At 48.5% G+C, this 25,353-nt stretch overlaps 1 protein-coding gene across 3 annotated transcripts in view; it reads right to left on the reverse strand.

Moving 5' to 3' along the window:
- LOC116963432 (collagen alpha-1(I) chain-like) overlaps positions 1–25,353 on the reverse strand; it is a 97,494-nt gene that overhangs the window by 47,064 nt on the left and 25,077 nt on the right. For 2 of the 3 annotated variants that reach the window (XM_042786554.1, XM_042786555.1), the window contains exons 2-6: positions 14,580–14,727; positions 13,604–13,762; positions 12,870–13,065; positions 11,076–11,210; positions 9,279–9,320 (exon numbers count right to left, since the gene is read on the reverse strand). In XM_042786554.1, coding sequence (XP_042642488.1) covers positions 9,279–9,320; positions 11,076–11,210; positions 12,870–13,065; positions 13,604–13,762; positions 14,580–14,727 — 680 coding nt within the window. Of the gene's footprint in view, positions 1–9,215; positions 9,321–11,075; positions 11,211–12,869; positions 13,066–13,603; positions 13,763–14,579; positions 14,728–25,353 lie in introns of those variants that run through there. The other variant, XM_042786556.1, reaches the window with a different exon arrangement.

Here is a 25,353-nt window from a genome sequence, read left to right on the forward strand (position 1 = left end):
CACTCCAACATCTGCCCAGCAAATATATTTAGCATTATTTGTAAACCTCCAACTCCAACAGCTGGGAGCCTGGAGAAAAGCATCTGAAATATGGAAGGGGCTGAACACTCATCCTGGGGGGAGGGAGACAGAGTTCATTTGCCTCCCCACCCTCCTCCTGGCACAGAGGACTTTGGGAGGTGAGGACCAGGCGTTAGATGCTCCTCCACAAGCCTCTTCCTGCAGCCACACAGCCACGCACAGTAATTAAACCCTCTGCAATCCCAGCTGCATGATTCAATTTGGGGTTTGGCACATAGTAAATCCAACAAGAAATGAGAGCTGGTGGGGGCAGGGACTTGGCCCATTTGTAAGTTCCAATTAAAATAGTTTCAAAAATTGACTCGTTCCTGGTTAGCTTTGGGCTTTGCTCTTTCTAGTCCTATTTTGTAGCAGGGGTGCAGAGAACCTCTTCAGCCACCCCCAAAAAAGGTTTCTTGGCTTTTTAAATTGTAACCAAACTTTTCATTCATGAACAGACCTGCAGCAATGTGGGACATTAAGAAAGGGCTTTTCAATCTGAAAGCGAAAATATTTCATTTGAGATGGAACAAAAAGCAGTGCTGAACCCTGCCTCAGGCTGCTGTGACCTGGGTACCAGGGTCTGCTGCAGGCTCCCACCTTCCATGGCACCTGAGCTACACAAAGATGCAGGAAACTCCACAACAGACATGTTCTCCTTTCGTTTAATGAAAATTTTGGGGAAAAGAGGGGCCTTTCACTTCCAAGCTTCCTCTTGGAGACCATGGACATCATCATCATCTCCCAACCTAAACCTCTAAGCAGGGCATGCAGCTCCAGCTGAGTCGAGCAGGCGTCCACCCACCAACACCTGAGGCTGCAGGAAACCTGCTGGCTTCATGATGGTTCTGCTTTCACCTGGAGCTTCCTTCTAGCCAAGGCCTTTGCTAATAATTAACAGTAAGTAAAAGAAAGAAAAGTTCCCAAGGAGCCATAAAAGGGAGGATTTGGGCACTAGATCAAAAGTGTGCACTGGCCCAGGGAGCTGGGGGAAGGTGCAGAGTCCCGTTGCAGGGATTCACCAGTTTCACAAAGGACAAGGACAGACAAGTTCAAGGCATGAGTTGCTACAGCAAAAGAAAAACCTTGCTGGATGATTCCACATTCCCTGCTCACATGCAGAGGAGGCCACACGCAGAGCCAGCCACATGCATCCATCTCTAAAACGAGCACCAAGGCACAATATCCAGACATTTACTGCACAAGGAGTATCTTGGGGTGAGCAGTGGCCTGCCCTGATCCCCGGTGCCCACCGGCCAGGAGGTGCTGGCAGGTTTTTCAGGACATTTTCTCATCTGCAGCACTGGCTGCTGCCATGGAGACTGGGCTCAGGTTTCCACGAGCTGCCACGTGAATGCCCGTAGCAAGAAAGCTCTTAAAATCAATGGGCTGTTACATGGGAGTCTTTTTTTTTTTTTTTTAATTTTGCGGTTAAACTGCTTAAAAAAGAGAAGCCACCTGATGCTTAGAGATACCTTGAAGTCCCAGGCAAAGAGGCTGCAAGTGTTCCATCAAATTCATTAAAATAAATTGGCAGAGTCATCGCTCCACTCAGGAAAGTGGATGGGAGGTTTCTAAACACCCTCCCTTCACCCCATCACACACCACCAGTAGCTGACATCCTCACGCTGTTCCCTCAGAGGTGCTTGCAAAAGCTTGCCTGAATACGTGATAAAATTGGGTCCCGAGGCAATCAAGCCTGCCCTGTCATCACCTGCCACGCTACAAGCCAGGCCTCCACCCCACCACAGCCTCGGTTAGCTGGGAGGAGGTTGTGCTCAAGGTTTGGAGCCTGCATCCACGCAGGTGCTGCTGAGCATCACCATGGTCCTCCCTGCCCAGCCGTGGTGGTGTGACCCCGCAGGGAAGCCTTGCAAAGTCTGAGGAGCGCCTTTGAGAGAACCTCAACAGCCCTGTTTATCACTTACATGCCCCAGACAAGCTCCTAAGAGGGGGACAAATGTTGGTAGAGATACATAACCACCTGGGTGACTGTCACCACAGGACAGCAGCTCCCTCCAGGGGAGCAAGGTGGATGTTTGTTCTCTCTGCAGCAGTCACTGGAGGGGGATAAAAGCCACAGCCATTTCTTTATGAGCTGAAATAAATAATTAGTTTTTTCTTCTAAAAAATAAATTGCAAAGTGGTGTGGTTTTGATGTTACATTTTTGTTGCTTTTGGGAGTTTTCTGATTAAAACCAGTCTTGAAATATAGCTTTAATCAAAGTGCTTCAGCTTTCCAACATGATCAGTATTTCTCCCTCCAACCAATTTTGCCAGTTTTGATCCAAAGTGCTAATTTCCTTAAAAAACATTTTGCAACAAGTGAAACCACAGTATTAAAAAGTTTCAGCTATGGCCACTTATAAGAGAACTTGGTGCCTCGTTCTGTACATCTCAAAGAGGAAAATTAATGAAAACTATCAGCACCTCTCTGCTCCACAGGGCATTGCGGGAGCTGGATGATTAAGCTCATGAAGCCCATGGGCATCAATAGCTAGAAATCATTCGACAGGCAGAGGAAAAAGGGAGGCCTGGCTTAAAAAGATGCTGGAGACCCTGTCTTGTGAAAACAGCTCTGGAAAGCCAAAGATGTAAAAGACAGTTTTTCAAAGGAAAGTCACCTGTGGATAAGACATTCAGGCACAGCTGGCAGATGGCATCAGGTGAGGAAGAGTACGGTGGGAAGCCAGGGCTTACAGCTTGAGCTCTGTCCCCACCTTCCTAAAACACCAGGTTTAGATGTTATTGTTACCAGGTGCCCAGATCTTATTAACCACAAGCTGTGAGGCACCGCAGGGGCAGGAGCTGAAGCATTCAGGTATTCAGTAGGTGAAGCCAGTGCAGAACAAATCCATAGGACACCCCGGCCAGGGCATGCCAACTCCCAGCGGGAAGCTGAGGTCCAGCCCTGGCAGCCTGCACTAACTCAGCATTGAATTCCTACACATTGCAGACGAGCATTTTTTAATTCAGCTTCAACATCCAGCATGGGAAAAGTCTATACTGGAAACTCTCATCTGGTGAGCTCAGGGGAAATGGGTCTCTAAGCTAAAAGTTACTGGTCTCTTAGGCACAACTGAATCATGACTGAATTATATTGGTTCTGTGTAAACAGAACAAAAAGCCAAAATCAATAGCATACATGCTTGATCCTTTAAATAGGCCAAATTTAGAGAACAAGCTGAAAAAGACAAATTGGGAACTGTTTTAAACAGCTCAGGAGTTGTCCAAAATCATGGGAGTTGAGGCAGGAGGCATGCAGGTTTAGAACCCCCAGAAATTAGGTATGGGAAGTGGGGAACGAGCACAAATTGAATGCAGCCATTAAGGACGATAGAAAAAAAAATAAAATGAATTGGCATGTGATAAGCAATGCAGAGTCTACAATTTGTAGAAAATCAACTTGGATAAGGAAAATAAAGGCAGGAGACGTCTCTGATGCGGCCATCCCTCGTTGCAGCACGGGGTCCCTGTCGCGGCCCCCGCCACGTGGAAGCGGCCGAACCGCCAGCAGCGGCGTGGGAAGACGGAGCTGGAGAAGCTGCAGTTCTGTCCACGTTTCGGAAGAGCCAGATGACAACGAAATACTTTCCATTCCAGAAGGGACGAAGAGGAGGGGTTTCGCAATGCCTTCCTGATCATTCAAACTAAAACGAGTTAAAATAGCAGGCTCTCCCAAACATGAGCACTGATTTTTCAGTTTGGCTCAGAAAGCTGGGGAAGCTCCAGGAGACTGGGAAAAGGCTTTATGTTGTGCCAATATGAGAAAAAAAAAAAAAAAGGCTAACAGGAGGCCTTGAGTAATTACAGACCTCTTCCCTTAAGCCAAGCCCAAGCAACAGAGCAATTGATATGGGGCTCATTAATAAAAAAACCCACAGATAATGTAATTAATGCCATGGTTTTGAAGAGTTGCCATGTAGCTAACTTGGTATCTTGCCTGAGGAGTTTAAGAGTGTTTTGTTGACAAAGATAACAGTTGATGTAATGATCCCAGAGTTCTGTAGGGCTTTTCAGTTAGTACGTCTTGATACCATGATCCAAATATTCAGCTGACTTCCTCAATGGCAAAGAGGTTAAAACCCAGCTTGGAGCATATCTATCTACAGGAGCCCAGATAGCTAACATAACGTGCTGCCCTAGTTTTCAGCTAGGTCAGGCTATGTCAAATGTATTTCAAAGCTTAGTGTCTTCTCTCAGGAAACAAGTTTTTGTTAATAGAAGCCTCTTCTATCCAACAAATGTACAATATGATTTACATGTTCAAGATCAGAGAAAGACAATTTTAAATGATTTTTTCCAGCACATTCTAGCATCAAGCCCCTGGAAGAGGCTCAGTCATGGGGAAGTTGAAAATCAAGACTGGACTACTTGCTAAGCAAGCTGCACTGATTTAAAGGAGGAATAATTTCCAGGAAACCCTATGGGATGTGTTCAGCAGTAGATCAGGTTAAGCACAACTATACTTTGGATCTGCAGCATCTACAGCAGGAGTCTGGGGAAGAGAAACCCCTTCTGATGATCAACACAGCCTCCCTCTGCCCTGCCCCAGCCCTTGCTTCCTTGGAGAGGTGCACAGGGCTGCCGCCTCAGCTGAGGCATCACTCTGTCCTTCTGCAGTTGTTTCAGGTCAGAAATGCAGGATCTTGTGTGCAGGAGACATTTACTCAGTCAAAACTGGAATAGCTCAGCTCAGTGATCCCCCACATCACTGCTTTGTATAACCAAGGTGTCAGAAGCTTTTGGCAGAAATTTTGCTCACAAGTTTCATACAAGGCACCTGGATGCTGGATTTGGGAAGTGAATACCTTGTAAGCCTAAATAATCAATGAGATAAATGATTTCTTTTTGGAGGTTGGGGTAAGATGCCTCAGCAGTGCCCTGTTTTCACAGGGGAGTGTTCGGGGCTCCCTGGTATCCTACCCAGGCACTCAAACTGAAGCAACCCCAAAGCCTGAACACACCTGCAAGCTCCACATCCAGGGGCCACATTCAGACTGGAAAGACTCTGAAGGCCTCCCTGTGCGCCCTGCCACGCTCTCAAACAGCACAAGTGCCTCTCCTCCAACAGCCTTTGCTAAAGTAAAAGGGAAGCGAAAAAACCATTTCTAAGTAGCCCTCGGGCAGAGGGCAGCCCTGCTGGCCTTGCACGCAGGAGATGTGGCTGCCCCAAGCACACGGCCATGGACCAGAAGCAGGACACGAGACACTGGTGGGAAGTGCAATGTCCCACCAGTGAAGTTGCTCGAGCAGGGACAGAGAAGCTGCTGATCAGGCCAAGCCCTTGCTGCAATACTTCTGGCATATGACAAGCCATAAAAGTCAGCAAGGGCACGAAAACTGAACCCAGGCAGAAGGTCAGACCATAAAAGGTTGAAGAGTAGTTGTAATTCTCACTCTAGGATGCCTCACGACTTGGTTAGATGTAATAGCACTTTATTTCTTTGACATGGAGTGGTGGCTAAAAAACACTGCAGTTCAGGTCAACATTCTCCTTTCATTACATTTATCGCACAGCGGATTTGACGTGCAATACATTTTCCACAGACACCTGAGAAACTGGTTTCAGAGGTATTCAGACGGCTGAGATATTAGCGCTATCGGAAACGAGAACAACCATCTCGAGATAACACCTGAGAGCAGCGGAGATATTGCTGGGCTGAAACTGTCAGTCACACTTCCCCCACCAGCCTTCGCTAAAAATCCACAGGGATATTTGATATTATCCCAGGTTATCCCAGTATCCAGCAGCCCAAAAGGTCAAGGGAACCAGTAGGGTGGAGGACTGGCAGTTCCCTTGTGAGGGCTCGTCTTTGTTAGGCAGGATGGATCAAGCACAAGCCGTTTGTGACAGTATTTTAAAGGCCAACATCCAGACGATGCACATCTGATATACACAGGCTTCAGACTGCTCTGATTTTAAAGGAAGGATGCTCTGGTAGTATTGCAACATTAAGCAAATAAAGGTGCTAACAAGAAATCAGCAACTAAATCTCCATTTAGTGCTTTCAAAAGTTATCTTTAAGATGGACCTTCCTCCTAAAGTTTAAGTAGAGACAGCATTTCCTTTGCCATAAAAAAAACACCATTTTTTTTTTAATCTTCTTTGTGTATGGATTCTCTTAATCATCAAGAGCACTACATTGTGATTTGCTTTATTCGACTGGAATGTTTCTTGGTGTGATCAAAAACTAGCAAGAAAGTCCTGTAAAGTGAGATCTTTTCCTCTGTATATTGAATATTTCAAAGCCTCGTAAAAAAAATAGAGGTTTTAGTTAAAACTCAGACTTGGTAACAAACAACAAAACCTCACAAAAAAATAAAGATTTTTTTTGCTATCCAGGTAACAGTAAATGTCCGAGCTCATTTTGCTCCATAGACACCTCATTTTGCTCCATGTTCTCTGCTTCCACCAAGCATTGCCTGACCCAGCAGAGATACCTGCTCGTGAATTGTGCCACACAGGAGCATCTCCTCCTGCTTCAGCATGTGCAAATTCAGGAGCAAAGACAAGCATCTGCCCAGCAAACTCTTCTGGTTCATTTGGCCTCCTACTCCCTGGGATTATTTCTGAAAAATTACTTGTAAGGGGCTCCCTGGCTGCTGGCTGACACACACCATAAAGCTAGAACAGTAACACCAACCTCACCCCACAAATTCCCTTTCAGGCTGAAGGACAGCCTGAAGTCTGCCCAGGCATTCCTCCCAGCCCATCACCATGGATTCAGGCCACCCGCTAACTGAAGAGATGCCACTCTGCAAAATAAGACTCTCACCAAGCTCTAACAGCAGAATCCAGGCTGAAAATTTTAAGTCCTTGCAGAAGTGCTCAGATGCTAATAAGAGACCTATGTAGGTTTTTTTTTTTTTTTAGTTATGCAGACCAAAGAGAATGGCAAGGAGGCGGAACAAGCTGTCCCCGCTGCCAAAATGCTGTATTTGTACACACAGTGACCGTGTTGGACTACGACCGAGCTGTTGCTATTTAAGGAATTACCAGCAGTTTTGGGGATAGAATGAGACTGAACGAGTGATTGCAACACCAATTTTGCTCAATAACAAATCTGAACATGAAAGAACAGACAAGCCATGAACACCTGAGCACCTTCATAGAGCTTTCACAACATTTTTAAATCAAGAAGAAATCTTGGCAGTAGTTTGAACTGTCCAGATAATTAAGCCTGTGAAATTTTGTCTCTTAGGAAATCAGTGGGATTTAAGCTTTACTTGATTTTTGGTTGAATGGCTTTAGGATCCCAGATTAAATTGCTTTAGAAAAGGCCATTCAGTTTAGCAATCAACTCAGCCCCCTTGCTCACATCTAGTACAGACAGACAAAGAGAAAACAAAAGGTAAAAGAGGCTCAATACCATCCATGTCTCAAATATTACTCATAAATTACAATCTACCCCTCAAAAAAAAAAAATCACAAAAGGAGTAGACTGCAATTGAGGTATAATTTAGTCTGCCATTAACAAAGAACTAATCTATTGCCTTCATCCATTTACATCTCCTTCCACCATCACCCTAAACCTCCATAATTATTTAGCTCTAATTAGCAATTAAGGAATTCTCCAATATGTTAATTTACTTCTAAATGAACAAAGGCATGGAAAATGTAACTACAAAGTATAGCTTTGGATAGTCCCCGCAGCAGAGCTGATCTGCTCTTCATTATTTTCGTCCTGTAACACGTTAATAGCACATTTTTTTCTTTTAATAAATCCAAGCGTCAAAGATCCTGAGGCGTCTCTGGTCCTGATTAAGTGCTTGAAAAATAAACTTGTCCCAAATCCAGAATATCGTTAGTCTTTCCCTGTAGGCCTATGAATTTCACAACTTTTCTTATTACAGCAACATCTCACCAATTCACACCAGTCACTGGGAGAACTGCTGCCAGTCAAGCTGGCTGGCAAACGAGCATCTCATGGGGGAGCACATCCTAAACAGGATCCTTCAGGACTTGAGGGCTAATTGCAGGGAGGTAGAGACCATCTTTCAGACATGTTCAGAAGAGTGATTTTGCCATCCCAGTTCATTAGCATCATTACAAACCCAACCCATAAGCACCCACATCACCAAACCAGCAGTATGCTCGCCTGTAAGCCGTGCTTGTGTCGTGACTAAACCCTGGAGCTGACGGTATGAACCCAGCTGTAAAAGGCCATGGGGCCATACATGAAGCACAGTTTGCAGAAAAGAGTTATAAAGCCAGACAGTTTAAGCCAGGCGTGAGAACAGAGACTATCCTCAAATGGTTAACAGGAATGCCTGGGAGGGTGAGGGAAATACAGAAAGGACTCCATAATGCTCAGTCACACACACACACACACAAATCTCAATTTACATTTGCTGGCAGGTTTCCCCCTCACGATGTCTGTTTGCATGAACTCAAACAACAAACCTTGGCTAGAAATCCCAAATAAAGCAGAAACATAAAGGACTTGAGCGATTGCTCTGAGTGAGGCAGGCGGCATCTCCCGCGACGCGTGCAGAGCAGCTGGGGACATGCTCCAAGCTCCCGCTCCGACGAGGAGGTGGCAGCCCCCAGCCCCAGCCCCAGGAGCACCAGTGGGACTCGGGAGCAGCCACCCGTCTCCCACCGCCAGACTCCCTGGGGAGCCACGCCAAGGAGGCGTGATGCTCTGTAATCCCCAGAATCACAACCGCCTTCCTCCCACTGCAGAGCTCCGGCCCTTCCCACCTCAGCAACGGCCAGCAGCAGCAGCTCCTCTCCAGGCAGACATCACGGCCCACACGTGGGCAGAAGTGCCAGTTATCCAGCCTCCTGCTTTTCCCTGCACCAAGCACAGACCTGCCACCCTGCTAACCTCATCATTTCCTTCCCTCCAAGCAAATCCAGCTGCAGACAGGCTCCACAAAAACCTCTGCGCATGCAGTGGCCTGATCCATCCCATCTCCACCTTCAGGAAGCCACCCGTCCTGGGCTCAGTGCGAACACCCAAGAAGGCCACCTAAACTCCCCTTGGCCTCCACCAGCTCTGCGACGTGCCAAGTTACATTCAAACCATTAAAGAAAAATCCTGCAATAAGTAATAACTAGTAGCCTTGCTTGGGCATTTTGGCTTTTTGCCAGATTGCTCGTTAGAGGGACTCGTTTCCCCAGGAGACATTGCGGTGGTGAGACATACCAGAGGGACACGGCGGGGGCGTTCCCTGCACATGCCTCCTGCAGCGGTGCAGGAGAGTCATACCTGAGCAGCCGAGTCCTGGATTTCATTGGTTTCTTTTGGCACCTACACAGATGGAGAGAGAAAGAGGAAAAATATCACTGCCCAAGGACCTGCACTGACTTAAGCGTGTTCTTATCGTTGGCTCCAGGATTGAAGAGCACCACTGCCTCCAGTGGCATGGGAAGCATCCAGGGAATGCAGACTGGGTACCAGTCATTCATTCACAGTGATATGAGAGAATAGCTTTTGATTAAACCTCTCAAGCCTTTGGGTGGTTTTTGTAGTTTATTTTGGTTTTGAAGCTCATCAGTCCTGAGAAGGACCAGTAAGGGATGGGAACTGGTGTGATGTGGGGCAGAATTATCCCATGGGTTCCCACTGGCAGTCAACTTACTGATATTTAAAATAAAACCTTCTCTCTGCTGGGTAAGCCACTGGAGCTATTCAGGTGAGTGCTCCAGGCCTACAGAGCGCAGGATAATACAGACAATAAGAGCAGCTTAAGAGGAGCCCATCACCTTGCAGGCTGAGAGGACACATTTTGTATCTTTAAAATTGGATATTTGTCCTTATTTCTTAGCTCTAGGGAGTGAGTCAGTCCAACTTATCTTAGAGCTACAGCCAGTACCCAAGGGCTGTCAGCATGAGAAATACCTGGTATCATTTTGGGTCTGACCATGGGTTACACTTACTGGGAACTCAGACACACCAGTCTCCTGTAGAGCAGGCAGACAACCAGCATGAGCTACTCTGCATTACATACTCAGCCTTCTTCGCATTTACTCTCTGGCAAAGCCAGCTCCTAGTTAATCCCTTATGATCAGGTCTTTTCCTAAAATCCTCCTCTTAAAATAATAAATACAGAAATTGATGCAGCCCAGCCTGGGGAGGGGAGCATTTACTGCAGGGCTGCCCCAGCCGGGTGTCCCGGGCGTGCAAGCACCGGGATGCCGGAGGAAGGAAACGCTGGGCAGGACCCAGACAGGGCTGATGCTCCATCCCACACCCAGTTCCCTCCCCTGACACTGCGCCCTTTTCCAGCAGCTATTCCAGATCCTCACCAGAATGTCAGAAAAGGGGATTACACATGGGAGGTTCGTGCCAAACGCCGACATTAGGCACTTTTCTCTTCAGCAAGCCTTTTCCAGGCTGCTACGAACCCCTTCTCCATACCTGGCCTAGAGAGATGAGGTGTCTCCCTGGGCCACCTCCAGCTCCTGAGGAAAGCCTGTGTGCTTTTTATCTGGGGATTTACTATGTGATCTGGGTTTTCTTGAAAAATTGTTGAACACTAATAAGTAAAATCCGCAAAACTTCCACTTTCCAGCAGTACTGACAAAAGAGGAGACAACATTTGGAAGAACGATGCACCAAGGGGTGCAATGCAGCAATCTTGCTGGGAGTGAACAAGAATTTCAGTGATCTACAATTACCCAGTACCGCTTTCACCCCCTCCCAAAAGCAAAGCTCCAGCTACAGCATTACCCAACAGCTACTCAAAACTTTCCTGTGTTAAACACATGAGCACATACAGTCATATATACACCCAGGCTTTCTTTGGCTCAGAAACTCTCCCTTTAATTAATTCTTCCTTTGCACCAAGCCCATCTATGACTTGAAGGGAGGGTTTGGACGGTGAAAGAACCACCACCCCATGTGCTGGTCACCATCACCTCCTTGCATCTCAACTCAAACTGCAGACCCAAGTACTTCCAGGCTGCATTAACACCCTGGATTGGTCCTTCCCTTTGAATTGTGCTACACCAAAGAGGACCTTGGGACAGCAGCCCCCAAATTTGTCAGCTGCCCTCACCACACCTCTGGCCAGGCTGGTGAAAGCTCCCACAGGGAACCGAAGCGCTTGGAGCGTGTGCATGTTGAGTTGTAGCTGCGGCAGTGCTCGCCAGCGGCTGCTGGGTCTCCCATCATGAAGGTCAGTTGCTGTAGTGCACCCTGGGGAGGAAGAGACACAAAAAACGTAGTTTACCCACATGCTTTCTCCAGAGGAGAAGGAAGGATCAGGGGGTGGGGTTGGGGTAGGTATCTCCAGCCTCTCATAACCAGGGATTTCTTTACAAGATGGTTTAGGGAATTAACATTCATTCCCCACCTTCAAAAACTGGATGCAAAGATCCTGGGAACAAAGGCTAAGAGCCAGCAGCGTGCAAGCTATTCTTGAGTTAAATAACAGTGAGGATTCAAGAGGTGCTAAGCACACTGCAGGATCAGGCCCTTCCTATTCACCTCCAAGAGAGCATCCTCCCCTGGCCCAGCCTGAGCAGCACCCGGGTGCAAGGGCAGTACCGAAAGGGCCCCCTCGATGGGCTGACAAGCGTGTGCCTGCAGGCAGCAAAGGTTTGCAACTCCACTACCACCTCCCCGCACACCCAGGCCCTCCAGCCCTCAGCGAGGCAGCAAGGGCTGCGGATCTGGGTGCCCTGCAGCAGTAGGGAGCTGCTCTCATACTGCAACGGCCCTGCCGAAAACAAGCATGCATGAGGAGAGAGGCCAAAGGGAAAATATTCTGTACAGGAGCGGATTTACGAAGAAGAAAAGAACAAAGCACAGTGTTGGACTCCCAGCACAGACCACCAGACAGAGGAGGGAGGTAGTTATACAGAGAAGCCTGTTTGTGTACATAAGGCAAAATGTTGACCTCTAAGGTTCTGCACTTGTCAGAATCAAAACTGGTCCAAGAAGGGCTTCCCTGCCTTACTAGGCTCCCTTCACATTTCCTTCACTAAGCTCAGGGTGACTGAAATAATTAGTTAGCAACACAGCACCACTGATGCTCAAGCAGCTTTTCTGCATGACATGACTATCCAGAAGAAACATCTGAGCCAGCTCCATCTACCCCAGTGGTCCTCTGCTACCTCCCAGCAAATGCAGAAAGGAGTGTGGCCGAGCTGCCAGCTGACCGCTTCTCTAAATGAGCCAAAATCCTCCTCCCAGGCTGGAGGTGCAGCTGGGCAGCCCACTATAAACCAGGGACAAGGAGAGAGCTACCCCACAGGAATGGAGAAGAGCTTCAGATTGATGACACAAACCAGGGCTGGTCTCAGAAATGCCACTTGGACTTCTGTAAGAGCTAGATCTGTTTGCTGCCCTCAGTTTCTGTGTCTGAGTTCAGCCATCAGATATGTTTAACCACAAAGCCTGACAGCCTTTGAATTTATCAGGCATTTTATAGCAAGGTCATCTGTTTTGACCTGCTGGGAATCCTTTGCTGGTAAAGTCCTCAGAGCAGGGACTTTGTCTTCAACACATGCACGGGACAAGATCCCCAACCAAATGCTTTGCATGCTGACTGCACAGATGACTTCTCTACATGGTACAAGTCATGGTCAACAAGAGAGGATGAGTGTAAGCCTAACCCAGAGATCTCTACTGCTGACCTGACTGCTGGCACTTGTGTTGTCCTGACCCAAAAGCAAGCACTTTGCACAATTCAAAGCCTTTGCAAAGGTCACCGTCCCCAACCATGAAAATAAATGGTGTGTTTTAGGAAGAGAAGGCAATGGATTCCTTCAGAGGGAGTTTCAGCCTCACTTCATGCAGTTAGAGCAGACCACGTCCTCAAATACAGCCCTGCCAGGTCTGCCCAGCTCTCACCTTAAAGGGGATCTCAAAGGACTCGATCAGGCCTCCGACGATGATCAGCCCCTCAGTGTTCACCCCCATCCCGAAATAATTGGACCAGCTCACTCTGTCCACCAGCCGACAGTCCACGTGCAACTCCAGCCTCTCCAAGGAGATGCTGAGAGCAACTTGGTGCCAGTGCCCATCGCCGAGAAAGGAAACTGGGAACCTGTGTGCCCCAGAGAGGGAAGGGAAGAGGCACAACATGAGACTTAGGTCCCACACTTTATGCAGGACGAAGCTTAACCCTTACCAGCTCCCAGGGTCCCTCATGCATCCATCCTTGTGCAGATGCAAAGGACAGTACTAGAAAAATTAAGTCTACCTTATTGTCACGAGTAAGCACCATCACTTCTCTTCCAGCACAGGAATGGTATTTCTATCCACTGGATTTGGGCACATCTACAACCTGGGAAATTACTGGTACTTGTGTCTCTCCCCACTTGATTTATTCCCAGGTATTTGAATCTTTTTGTTATTTGCTTTGTTTTCCAGATCATTTTGACAGATTGGAGTTAGGTGGTGACTACAAGTGCAGTCACACCATCAGGTCTAAGGGACCATCACCCAGGTGGGGGGACATCACCTTGATTCAGCTGAGGTAGGGTCAGAGCAGCACTGCTCAAAGCGGGAAAACTTAACTCTGGCCTTGGGAGTAGAAAAGGAAGCATGAAAAAGCTGAAAAAAGCACCTGAGCTGGGACTTACTCGTAGTGTCTCCTCCTTGTAGTGACAAAGACCAAAGAGTATGGGTTAATCCTGATCTGGAAGAGCACATGGCTCCGATGGCTAAGGATGGTCACTAGGCTGGTGTCCTCCTTCAGCGAGTACCTGAGCTTCATCAGCACACTCAGCTCATCTGCAAACCTAGCAGAAAGAAGCAACGCATGGCATCCTGCAGCACCTGCTGTATCACCATGAACTGCCCTCTTAGGACAAAAAACAACCGAGTCACAGCACAAATGAACTCAGTAAGAACAAAAAATAAAGAAACAAAAAATAAAGAAACAAAAAATAAAGAAACAAAAACAAAAACAAGAGCAAACAGTCATTCAGGTTGTAACGTCAGGTACTCAAAAAGAAGCAGCCAGGTCAAAACTAGCATTGCCATGTAACCTTAATGCACCCCTCTCAGGTGCAATACCAGCACATGCTGATGTGGCTGTGCATGATTTTCCATGGGACTCCTGCCCTGCCCACTGCTGGGATCGGGTGGTAGCCCTGCTATAAGCAGCTCTTCAGTGCTGCCTTCTCTCACCACATCCAGTGTCCTTGTCCACAGCGAGCAACAGCTCTGTATCAAGTACAGCAAAGGTCCGACCTGGTCTGTGCTTCCACAGATCAGTGCCTTGGCATCAAACAATGCTGATGGATGTGGCTGTGCTGCCTCTCCTGCTCTCTCCAGTTATGTGCTGGAGCAGAGAGGTCTTCTTAATGGGAACACCAAGAAAACCCATTCTTGGAAATGGTCAGTCAAGCACCATGCCAATGTGTCTTCCTTGCACATGACCAAGAAGTAAGGAAGGAAAGGAAGAAGCACTGAGCTTCTAAGAGCACAGAGTGGATGTGTTATTTTTGTATCATTATGGAATGGGGTCTCAAAGTAACCCCTCAAATCAGCAAGCATGCATGAGATGATTTTGAGCATTGCCACCCCAACACCATCCCCCTGAAGGCAGCCTACCTGTCTCCAAATGCCTCCCTCGTAGGGATGTTGAGGGTAGCGTACTGCCCGATCTCCAGGATCCTGCAGTTGGCTTCATCATAGCCAAAGGAAATATTGCTGAGGTCCTGTGCATGAGAAGTAATTTTATCCAGCAAGTTCACTTCATCTGCATTGGGGGAGGAGAAAGATACCTTCACTACAGGTCTCTGTTCTCTTTGTTCTTCCCATTAGACAACACACAAAACGCCCAGGAAGAAGAGAATGCCATTTGTGGAATTTAAAATAATTCACAAATTCACCAAACAAACCAAAACCAAACCAAACCAAACATTCAGATAACCTCAGAAGCAGAGAGGTGATATCGTTTGAAACAGAATATATGTTTTGAGACCTCTCCCAAAGACCAGCAGCGGTGGTGCTTTTATGACCATGTAGTTGGGTTTCCCAGGAATGTAAAACAGATCCTGGGACACAAATGTCCTAAAACACAAGTCCTGGATCAGGACAAGGGTACAGAAAATCCTGCTCAATCTCTTCCCAAGCTTCCTTTTTGAAGTTTGCCCAATTTCAATAAAGAATTGGACCAGGGAGCAGGATGAAGTTACTGTGCCCCTCACTGAGGTGGGTGCCCTGACCAGACCACAGGGGCTCTCCCCTCTGCCCAGAGCAGGGTTCCTCGCTGCGACAAGGTCGGGAGGTTCATCGGGAGCTGTGCACCACGCAATACCCCTGCGAGCAGGTGAAAGGCCCGCTTTCAGAACTATGCTGTGAACGTGCAAGATGGTTTGAACTGGGTGAGGGCCCCTGGTCTGGGCTTTTTGGCAGCACCATCACTTCATTCTCATGAGGAGCTTTTAAATCTCTTGGTGAACAGAGACATTCCCTTTCCAAGTCCATTCTTTAGCTAAAGAATCCTTCAATACAGAAATACCTGAACAAAAATTTATTTAAAACCACAAGGTTTTAAAACAAGCAAAAAAATTGCAGACAGCTGGATCTACCCAGACACATTCTTTCTACCTCTGAGACATCTACAGCCAGGTCCCTCCTTCCTTGTCATCCCTTTATGCTGCTGGGCAGTGTGGCAATAACCTGCCACCTGCAAGGGGTGGGGATGAGGGACAGACCCAGGGCAGCACCCCATGGGCCCAGATTTGCATGAGGGGTCTGGATCACTCAGGACCCACAGCCCCTTTACTGGGAGGGCCTGGACAAGCCCACTTGATGACTTGTCAATGGGAATCCTGCCAGTACCATCTGCACTAGCATCTGCCATCACTTGGGAGGCATCCAGCCTCTGCATTCACTCTAATTCCCACTGTTGATGAGGTGCGAGATTTATTGGAGGGCAGATGAACAGCCTGGGGCATGCTGCAGCCTGACAGGAGATATACACACCCTATAGATCCCTTGCTCTGGAAAATAACAAGTCAATTGAGTGGAAAGCTGCTTTGATCCTGTTCAGACACTAACGTAACAGTCCTGTCACAATCTCATCAGAGGATTTTGCAAGGGAACCAGCCCTGTTCTGGGAAGGAGGGGAGGAAATGGGGTCCTGTAAGAGACGTGGCCATTTGTGGCGACTTGGGATTTCACCTGGTATTTCCCCATGTAGTCAGCTCCCCACACAGTCACAGCATCAATATATTCCCAGGCAACTCTCAGCTCAACAGCATAAACATGCAACAGCCTTCAGCAGCAGAAACATTGCAGAAATGGTACCAAGCCAGACAGGGTGCAGGGCTGAGCCCCTCTGAGACTTCAACAGTCATAAACCCTCAAATGGTACTGAGTCATAAGAGTTTATCAGTGCTGCAAGGCACGTGCATGCACAGTTTGGGGAATTAATCCGAGACCAAACACAGCTGACAGAGGGTAAAAAATACCAGGAATGTTTGTCCCTTCTCATTCCCAAGAAGTTCTGGGAGATGATTTCTCAGGTGCTGACACCAATGGATGTGCCAAGACCTGCACGCTCCATCTCCAGGGGCTGCAACCCTCATCACTGATCAGCTTTTCTGGTGATTACAGGCAGATGTGTGTGAATTCAGAGGATGCTATCAGGTGAAGGGCCTTCCAACACAAGCTGCAGCTGAGGACTTAGTACTAGGAATAACATGATTACATGGAAGTTTTCTTGGGCAGGGTATGGCCTCAACTTGAGCATTTGCTGAAAGTTAAAACAACGGTCCATGGCAACATGTGTATCTAGCCTTAAAGTTAAGCACATGCTTGGTGCTTTCCTAAATAAAGTAGCAGACTCCTCTCCCCATGGTTTAAGAACTGGAGGGCGATCACAGGGGCAGCGCTACACTTGCAGGTGTAAACACACGGGGTTGGTGTTTGCCTCCGGACCCCTCACCAGCCCCAAGAAAAGAATTTGGCATGAAAGAAAAACAGAATTAGGCATGAAATTAATGAGATCTTTCAAGGCTCAGGCAAGGGGACGGGTAGGAACCCATCGTAGCCAAGAGAGGGACAGTCTGAAGCGTGGAACACCAGCACGGACCGCACCTACAGCCAAGGGGGAGATGAGCAGATCCCGCTGCATTCCCAGAGCAGCCCCAGCTCTGAGAGAGGAGCTGTGCACTGCTGCAGCCTCTGCCACAGCAGCCATCACCGCCTGAACGCCACAGGAAGGGTCCAGTCCCGCTCCCGTCCCCACGAACACCTCTCTACACGCTGGCACACACACTGGGAGCAGCAGAGCGGGAGCTGAGCACAGCCACCCCACGGTCCCCATACGACACGAGCGGTTGAGAAGATGATGCCAAACCTCTCCTGGAGACAAGCAAGGACAACGGAATGACAACAGGTCGTTTGAATCCCTAGAGAGGGTCAGCACTTAAACCCGTGCAGCCAGCTGCACCTGTGCAGATCAGCCACTGCAAACACCACCCTCCTCTCCCTCACTTCTCCCAGAAGCCAAAAGAGAAATGTTGAAATAAATGACGTGCCTCAGACACCAGCCCTCACGCAGAGCTGGGGAAGCTGGAAAGCAGATGCCCTTCTCTCGCTTTACCAGCTCCAGACTGCAGCTCTTCCACAGGCACTGCTTTTTCTTCCCACTCCCTCTTCTCCAGGAGCATCTTTCCATGTATTTATTTTATATATGGCTAGTTTCTGCACCATTGGGGTAAGCCAGTGGGGCCTCAGCAACACCTGCCGCAGAAACCCATGCTGCACGAGCCAGCAAAGCATAAGACGGGATCGATCTACTGCAGACACTTTGAAGAGCATCTTGCTGCGGCAGCTGCAGCTCATGGCACCACGCTCCCACCCTGGGGCAGAAGCTGATGCACAGCGAGGCTGTTTATTACACTGGATTTAGTGCTCAACCAGCCTCAACAGCAAAGGTTTGGCTTGCAATTTCTCCCCAGGATTAGCCAAGAGTCAACTCTCCATCCTGACCCTGCTGGGTTTCTGGATGTTACAAGGACATCACATATTTACTTTACATTTCAAAGCAGGTTTATTTTCTCTCTTTGCCTTAACCTCTGGAAGCAGATGTGCTGCTTCTCAAGGACACAGATTACCTGTGGATGCAATTCTCAGCTGCAGAGTCTGAGTCACCAGAGCTATCAGAGATCAGGGTCACAGCCTTTCTGGGAGCAGATTAATCCCAGGCAGGTGGATGCTGAGGATGCAGTGAGTGCAGTCACTGCAGCACCCAGTCAGGGACTGGACAGACTGTACATCTGATATGGTAATTATACATTTCCTTCACAAAAAATCATGTTTTCTTATGAGCTTTCAGTTTTCCTAGGGCTCAGGTGCCTTATCGCCGCAGGCATTCCTCCCACTGCCTTGATTCACAGCCAGGCTTCCCCATCCCCCTCCAGTGGCCATCAGTGAGCAGCTCTGCTCACAAACACTCTGTACCACTGCTGAGCAACCTCCACCACCAGCATGACCTACCTCCACCCTGGAGGCAATGCCCCCCAGGACTCCAGAGGCAGGGCTTGCACCAAGCTGTGCTCCCAGTCCAGCTGTGTTTGCACTGGGCTCTAGACTTGGGTTCTTCCTTGCCCGTCTGCAGAAAAGCCAAGCAAGACTGCCCACGGTGTGCATTCAGCAGGCCAAGCCCAACATGTTTACTATTCAACCTCAAACCAAAAGCCTGCAGCATGGCTATTTCTATGCTGCAAAGGAGATTCCTGGAGTTCAACAGCTGCTGCCAAATTCAGCTTGCCTTGGGGCTCCTAAAGCAGCGCCAGGAATCTTCCCAGGCAGCCCAGGGCCAGGGACACTTGTGCACGGGCCAACCTCAGCAAGGACAAGCACTGGCCAGTGGAGCCAGAGCCAAGAAGGCAGCGTCGCAAGCTGAATTTAACCCCAAGCCGAAGTTAACCAGAGGTTATCAGGGTGCCAAGCACGTTTTGGGAGAAATGCTTCCAAGGATGGGGAGCATGGCAGTCAGTGCAAAGGGGGACACCTATAAAAAGCTATTTGAGATATAGCATGGAGCTGTTGAATCACAGCCCATAAACTCATTGCACTGCTTGATGTTGTGTCAGGAGGTCTCTGCCTCCAAGAGCCCAGAAACTCATGTACCAAGAGAAACAGCCAAACTGACCTTGTGTTTTGGTGCAGATGTCCCAGCAATCCTAAGCTTGGGCTACATGAGCAAACCAGCAGAACCTTGCAAAGCTTAACAAGAGAAGATGCATTCTCTGACTAACAGCAGTGTGCCCTGGACCATCGTTACCTCCATTGCCTTTGTCTGAGCACATTGGGCACTTTAAGAGATGGTTATTTAAAAAACTATGATTTCTTGTTTGTTTCATTTGTAAAAAAGTTAAGCAGCACATCCAAAATATTATTATGCATTTATTTTTCAAAAACGAAGTCATTTTAAAAAGCACACAGAAAAAGGGATTAAAGACTTTACCCCACCATTCTGAGAAGTTATAAACAAACTCCAGATCAATTATTAAGCACACAGAAAGCACCAGCATTTGTAGGATAAAGGAGAAATGAAAGCAGAGGGGTCTGCTTATGCCCCTGCAATATTTGATGTTGGGGACTTTGTACCTTCCTCAGTCCATAAGCTCCATATTTTCAATACCGGGTTTTCCTGCTGTCCTGGGTTGAGTGAGTGGTGGAGTTTTTTGGTGGCAGGGGAGGGGGCTATCGGGGCGGCCCCCTGTGAGAAGCTTCTCGAAGCTCCCCCAGCTCCACGTCAGCTCCACTTCTGTTTGGGAAATTGAGCCAATCGGCTGCACCTCTGCGATAACGTATTTAAGAAGGGACGTGGTGACGGGCAGTCGGACTTGTGAGGAGGAGTTGCTGCAGCTGCGTGAAAACCAAGGTCAGTGGAGGAACGGAGGAAGAAAGGAGGGGGGAGGTGTGCCGGAGCAGAGACCCCCCTGTATCTTGTGGTGAGATGGCAGGGCGGCCCCCCCTGCCACCCATGGAGATCTACGGTGGAGCAGACGTTGATTTGTGGCCTGTGGCTCCTGCTCGGAATAATCAAGGTTCTGTGCCCGAAGAAGGCCGGGGTCTCATGGGAAAAGGCAGCCCCGCTGCTGTAATTCAGTGCTGGGAGGATTGCAGCATGCGGGGGAGTCCCACGCCGGAGCAGCTCGGGAAGGGCTGCAGCCGTGGGAGGGAATCCAGTCGGAGGAAGTTAGTGACCCATGACGGAGCAGTGTGGGGAACGCTGCGGCCCATGGGAGGAATTCATGTCGGAGAAAGTTTGTGGAGGACTGTCTGCTGTGAGAGGGGGACCACGATGGAGCAGGAGGAACAAGTTTCGGACACTCCCCTCACCGAAGATAAGGAAAGTGGCAGCGCTGACTGCACCCCCCATTCCCTGCCCCTGCGCCCCTGGGGGAGGAGGTAGAGATATCGGGAGCAGAACTGAGCCCGGGAAGAAGGGAGGGGTGGGGGGAAGGTGTTCTCAAGATGTGGCAATGCTTCTCACTGTCCTACTCTGTTATGTGTTGTTAGTGTCTGTAATAAATGTATGTTCTTTTTTTCTTCCCCTAACAAGTCTGCCTTTTGCTCGTGACCATAAAGGGGAATTTTCTCCCCATCCCAGTCCTACCTCGGACCCCAAGCCCGGCTCTCTGTCCCTTCTCATTGCCGGAGGGGAAGGGAGAGAGAGCTGCTGCATTGTGGTTGGCTGCCAACCAGGCCCAAACCACGACACCTGCCCTCATGTCTTTTGGCCCCCCACACAGAGTTAAAATTCCAAGAAACAAGAGGAGAAACAGGAAACACAGACAATGCCCTGGTCTGTCCGGGCACCCAGAGGACAACCCCAAAGGCAAATCCACCCTTTGAGGAGGGTAGGCAGACAGGGAACCATCCAAGACATAGCAACAAGGATGGGACAGGAGGCAAGATACATCCAGAATAGGTCCATGGTCCATCCAGGAGGCAAATCCAGAGGCAGAGCTGGAAGCAAACACCCTACACCGTACCTCAGGGGGAGGACTGAGCCTACATGGGGCCCCTGGGATGAGGGCATGGGTGGGAACATCCCAGGTGAGGCTGGTCGGGGCTGCTAAGGCCCATAAGTGCTCTCAAGGACCAGACAGAGTTCAGCTGTGGTCCTCCACCACCCCATCCTCCCCTGGGGCTGCATCCCAGAGGAAGGCATTTCTTGGGGGGTCACCCCAGGTTGCAGATACAGAAAAGTGACATCCATGCTTTCCTTTGGCTTGTATGCACATGTTAGGCTTTATGTTCTCCCCAAAGGAGGGAAATGAGGGAAAAGGGAATGATATTAAACAACATAAACATAATTGGAGCCCTGGGAGAGCTTGTAACAGGGTCTGTCAGACTGAGTCACTTCCCCTGGATGTGGCATCACTGCTGAGACCTGAAGTAACTGGGCTGGACAAGTCCTGGGGACAACCCCAGAGGACAGCTCTGTTGCTTGCTGTCTGGGGAATGGAGCATATGACCTAATGGGTCTCTTCTCCCTCTAATTTCTGAGTGCATTATGAAAATGTGCTGCCAGACGTCTGCTTAGGTTCACAGGCCATGTACTTCAAACTCTGAATTAGAGAGGTTTGTACATCAAAGCTAGAATTTAATAATAAAGGCTCTCTGCATTAAGTGATGGAAAAAGAGGACTTTATACTGGAGCAAGGGTTTCCTGGCACCTGGCACCACTGACACCACCACATTAGCACAGGCATGGTCCATAGCCAAGCAATCAAAATGACGTCTCCTCCGCTCCCCTCTTGACAGCTCACACTCCTCTACCTTTTCCCTCTTGAAAGATGTTCTTGGGTTTGGAGATGGTGCCTGACCTTCTCTGGACCAAGGGCACCCAAGATGGCAGCTTCATATTTGTTTGGACTTGCCTGCTGACTCTGCACATTGGGTGGACAAGGTCAAGGACACCTTGGTAGTGTTGCGTTTGCAGGACATCAGCCCTCCAGCAGCTCTTCCTGCTTCTCTTTCTATATCCTAGCATCACCTGTAATGTAAACAACACCCACAGCAGCCATCCGTGTCGCCTCCTGCACCACATTTGTTTCCTACTGTTCCTTTCTCTCTTGTCACCTAATAATTACTTCTTAAGGGCAACACCACGAGCCACATGAGGCTAGGTTTAAGCCGAAGCACACACAGCTCGTGGTGATGGACCTGCATTCAGAGGGTTATGCAACAGGATTTCAACCTTCGCCTCCCTGCTCCGGAGAGCGGAGATAATTTGGTTTTGACCCAGCGGCTGGAAGTTAAAGGGGACAGAGCCAAAGCAGGAAGAAAAAGAAAAAGTACATTTCTCACAGAGAACGTTGTACCTATTAGTGGAAGAGTGAATGCAACCACCCACCCACAGAGCGGACAGAAAATTTCAGGGAAGCAAAGCCTTTTCAGAAGAACGAGCTAGCCGTACACATTGTTTCGACAGGAAAAATCAGAGCACAGGCTTCTTTTCAAGCTCATTACGCAGATCTGCAGGTGTGCTGCTGCTCCTTTGTACAGGCCCAGCATGGGGGACTCTGCTGGGATGGGGATTGGGCTTTTGGGGACAGAGCCTGGGGAGGAGGAAGGGCTGCTGGAAGTCTAGGATGACCCCAAATAATGATACACTGGGTACGAATAAAAAGAAGTCCAAGTGGCAGAAAAAGAAACGAGCCTGCAAAAGAACTTTCAGGAGAAGAGCAATGAGAGAAGGAAAGCAAAGAGTTTAAGAGTTGCTCAACCCACGATGGGGACAATGAAACCAGAGAGGCCACGGAAGTGGGGAAGTGGGCTTAGTGGGCATTTCATCCTTCAGCTTCACCATCCTCATCAGGTCTTCTCTCTGGAAATCCCAGCTGCCCAAGCCATGAGACAGAATGAAAATCTCATCCCATCAACTGAAAGAGTATGACTCCTGCCCTTGTGGGAACAGAGAAATCGGCTTTGCAAAAAGGGAGTAAATCAATGACCCTGACAGCTGAGAAACGAGAGTCCAAAGACCCTGATCTCTAGGCAAATGCTCTGGGGTACTTGCACACCCCTCACCCCCCAGGCCACACTCACACCTGGGGGCATCTCCTATCCCCTGTTCTCCATGTATCCTCCCCAGTTCCTCCTTTCTCTGCTCTGTGTATGTATGTCCTGTCCCCTCCTGGACCACTGACAGCAAATGCTTTTGGGTTGAGCTCAAATCCTTGATTTACTCAAGCCAAACATTGTGGAATTGATGTTTTATTTATATTCAGGGCTCAATAGGTTTAGCTAGAGAAGTATTTTTAAATGGATTTCATTTAAACCTGTGCAAATCCCCACACAGCCACTCTTCAATCTGTTCAAGTCTGCCTCACAGCAATTAAACTAAATTACTGAATTACAGTGAATCAGCATAAACAAGATTTGAATTGGTCTACAGTGCCTATACAGCAGATTCTGTGGGATTAATTTTAAAACAACTGAAAAACATTCTAGTAAAACTTGTGTGACACAGAGTGGGGACAAGTCCCAAAAACATTGGCCCTCACTGTTGCTAGTAAATAAGCTTCTCTTTGTTGCTCTATTGTCAAAGTAAATTAGTAGCAAATTCTGCAAACTATCACACTCCAGGGGCTTGCTTCCAGAACCAACTTTCCAAGAGCCTCCCTCTCTGTTGTTTTGTTTTATAGGGTTGGAAGACATACACGTAAATACGGACAAAGCCACCAGTGAAAAGCAATGAAGGGATGATCATGAAAATCTCCTCTGGTGCGTTGGTCAGCACCAAGCAGGACAGCCCACGGCACAGCCAGAGTTTGTACCCTGGATTTTCAGCACCCGGAGAGCACAGAGCACATGCACGTTGTGTACACACACCCTTTCCAAGCTCCCACGGCCAAGGCTTGTCTGGATTCAACAGCCTTCAAGGTCAGGACCACAAGGAGGTCCCTCCAGCCCCCAGCCCTGGCTTTGACAGCAGATGCTTGCAGGAGAGGAGAGGAAAAGGGCAGGAACAGAGCGAGTCTTTCCCGCTGTTTCCTCCCAGCTCCCTGCAGTGTAAGGATTTGCTGAGCCAAAGGCAGTGGCCGTGTTAGCAGCCGCTGGCAGGACTTGAGCTCAAGTCCCTCCTGTCCTGGGGAGCATTGGAAGATACTTCTGCTCAGCTGGCTGGGCAGCCCAAGAGATCCCTGGGCACACAGAGCTTTCATTCTCTCCCTTTTAAGTTTTCATGATGTTTTGTCAAGTCTTACACTCCTTCAAAGGCAGAATGGGATGCACTGTTAAAATCTCAGCACCACGTTATGGGGGCGGGAAGGCTGGCTGTAGCACGGCAGCACACAAGCAGCCCCTCTGCAGGGTACACTCTCCGAGCAGTGGTAGGAAGGGAAGGAGGTGGAAGGGTCTGGTTTACCTCCTAACTCCCTTTTCTTCAACCAAATGGCAGGGGGATCAGCCAAAATATATACCAGAAGCTACAAAGCTGAAGTGAAGAGGTAAAGGTGAGTAAGGCAGAAAAATTTCTTACACAAGGAAATGCAATTTCAGAGTTTTGGAATGAAGCAACAGTTTAATGGGAAATACCGACTTTTGAAATGCCTCGGTCCCATTCTTCTCCATTACAAGTTGATCTTCACTAATGTTTCTCCAGCTTAACCTCCCATTGTCTTAGACCAGTTATTTTAAAGTCTGGCAGAGGCTCAGACTGGGCTATTATTTCAACAATGTTGAAAGTGTCTTGAGTAACAGGGGAAACAGTTGGGTTAGTATTATCTTCTGCTGTAGACATACACATCTGGGAGAGATTACAGCCTAAGAAAATAAAAATAAATATGCCTGGGGAGCCCATCCTGGGAATTCCTCTCATTTCAGCAAATAAGGGCTTGGTGCACCCCATAACCAAACCCTCCCTCTCCTGCTCCTTCCACTAGTGATGGATTGGTTCATTTGGCTTAGACTAACAGCAATTTTAAGCTGTACATGTAACGTCATCTGAGGCTGAAAAGCTGAAGCTTAAACCTGATATCACTGGCAATGTGCAAGGCAAGCCAGACCTAAGGCAATATGCCCAGATGTTAGTCACTGGTGAAAGGCAACCAGAAAGAGTCTGATCCTGTGCCAGCAGCCATCTGTCACACTGCAAAAAAGTGCACATTGGCTCAGGGTCTCTGCGACTCCTGTTTTCCAAGTTACAATCAAAGTATCAAAAACCTGCAGGGAAGTAGCAGCAGTAAAGCAGTGAAAGGTCCTTTGTGCTTTCAGAGCCTGGGGACCTTACGTTCAAACACCGGAGCTGCCTCATCGAGTCAGACACCGGCACCCGTGAGCACAGCTTCATTTCTGGTAGTGGTCGCAGCAGGAGGGAGCAAGCAAATCCGCCCAGCTGGCATAAAAA

The sequence above is a fragment of the Tyto alba genome, unplaced genomic scaffold (genome assembly GCF_018691265.1).
Source record: "Tyto alba isolate M040663 unplaced genomic scaffold, T.alba_DEE_v4.0 Super-Scaffold_11, whole genome shotgun sequence".
Classification (NCBI taxonomy): Eukaryota; Metazoa; Chordata; class Aves; order Strigiformes; family Tytonidae; genus Tyto; species Tyto alba.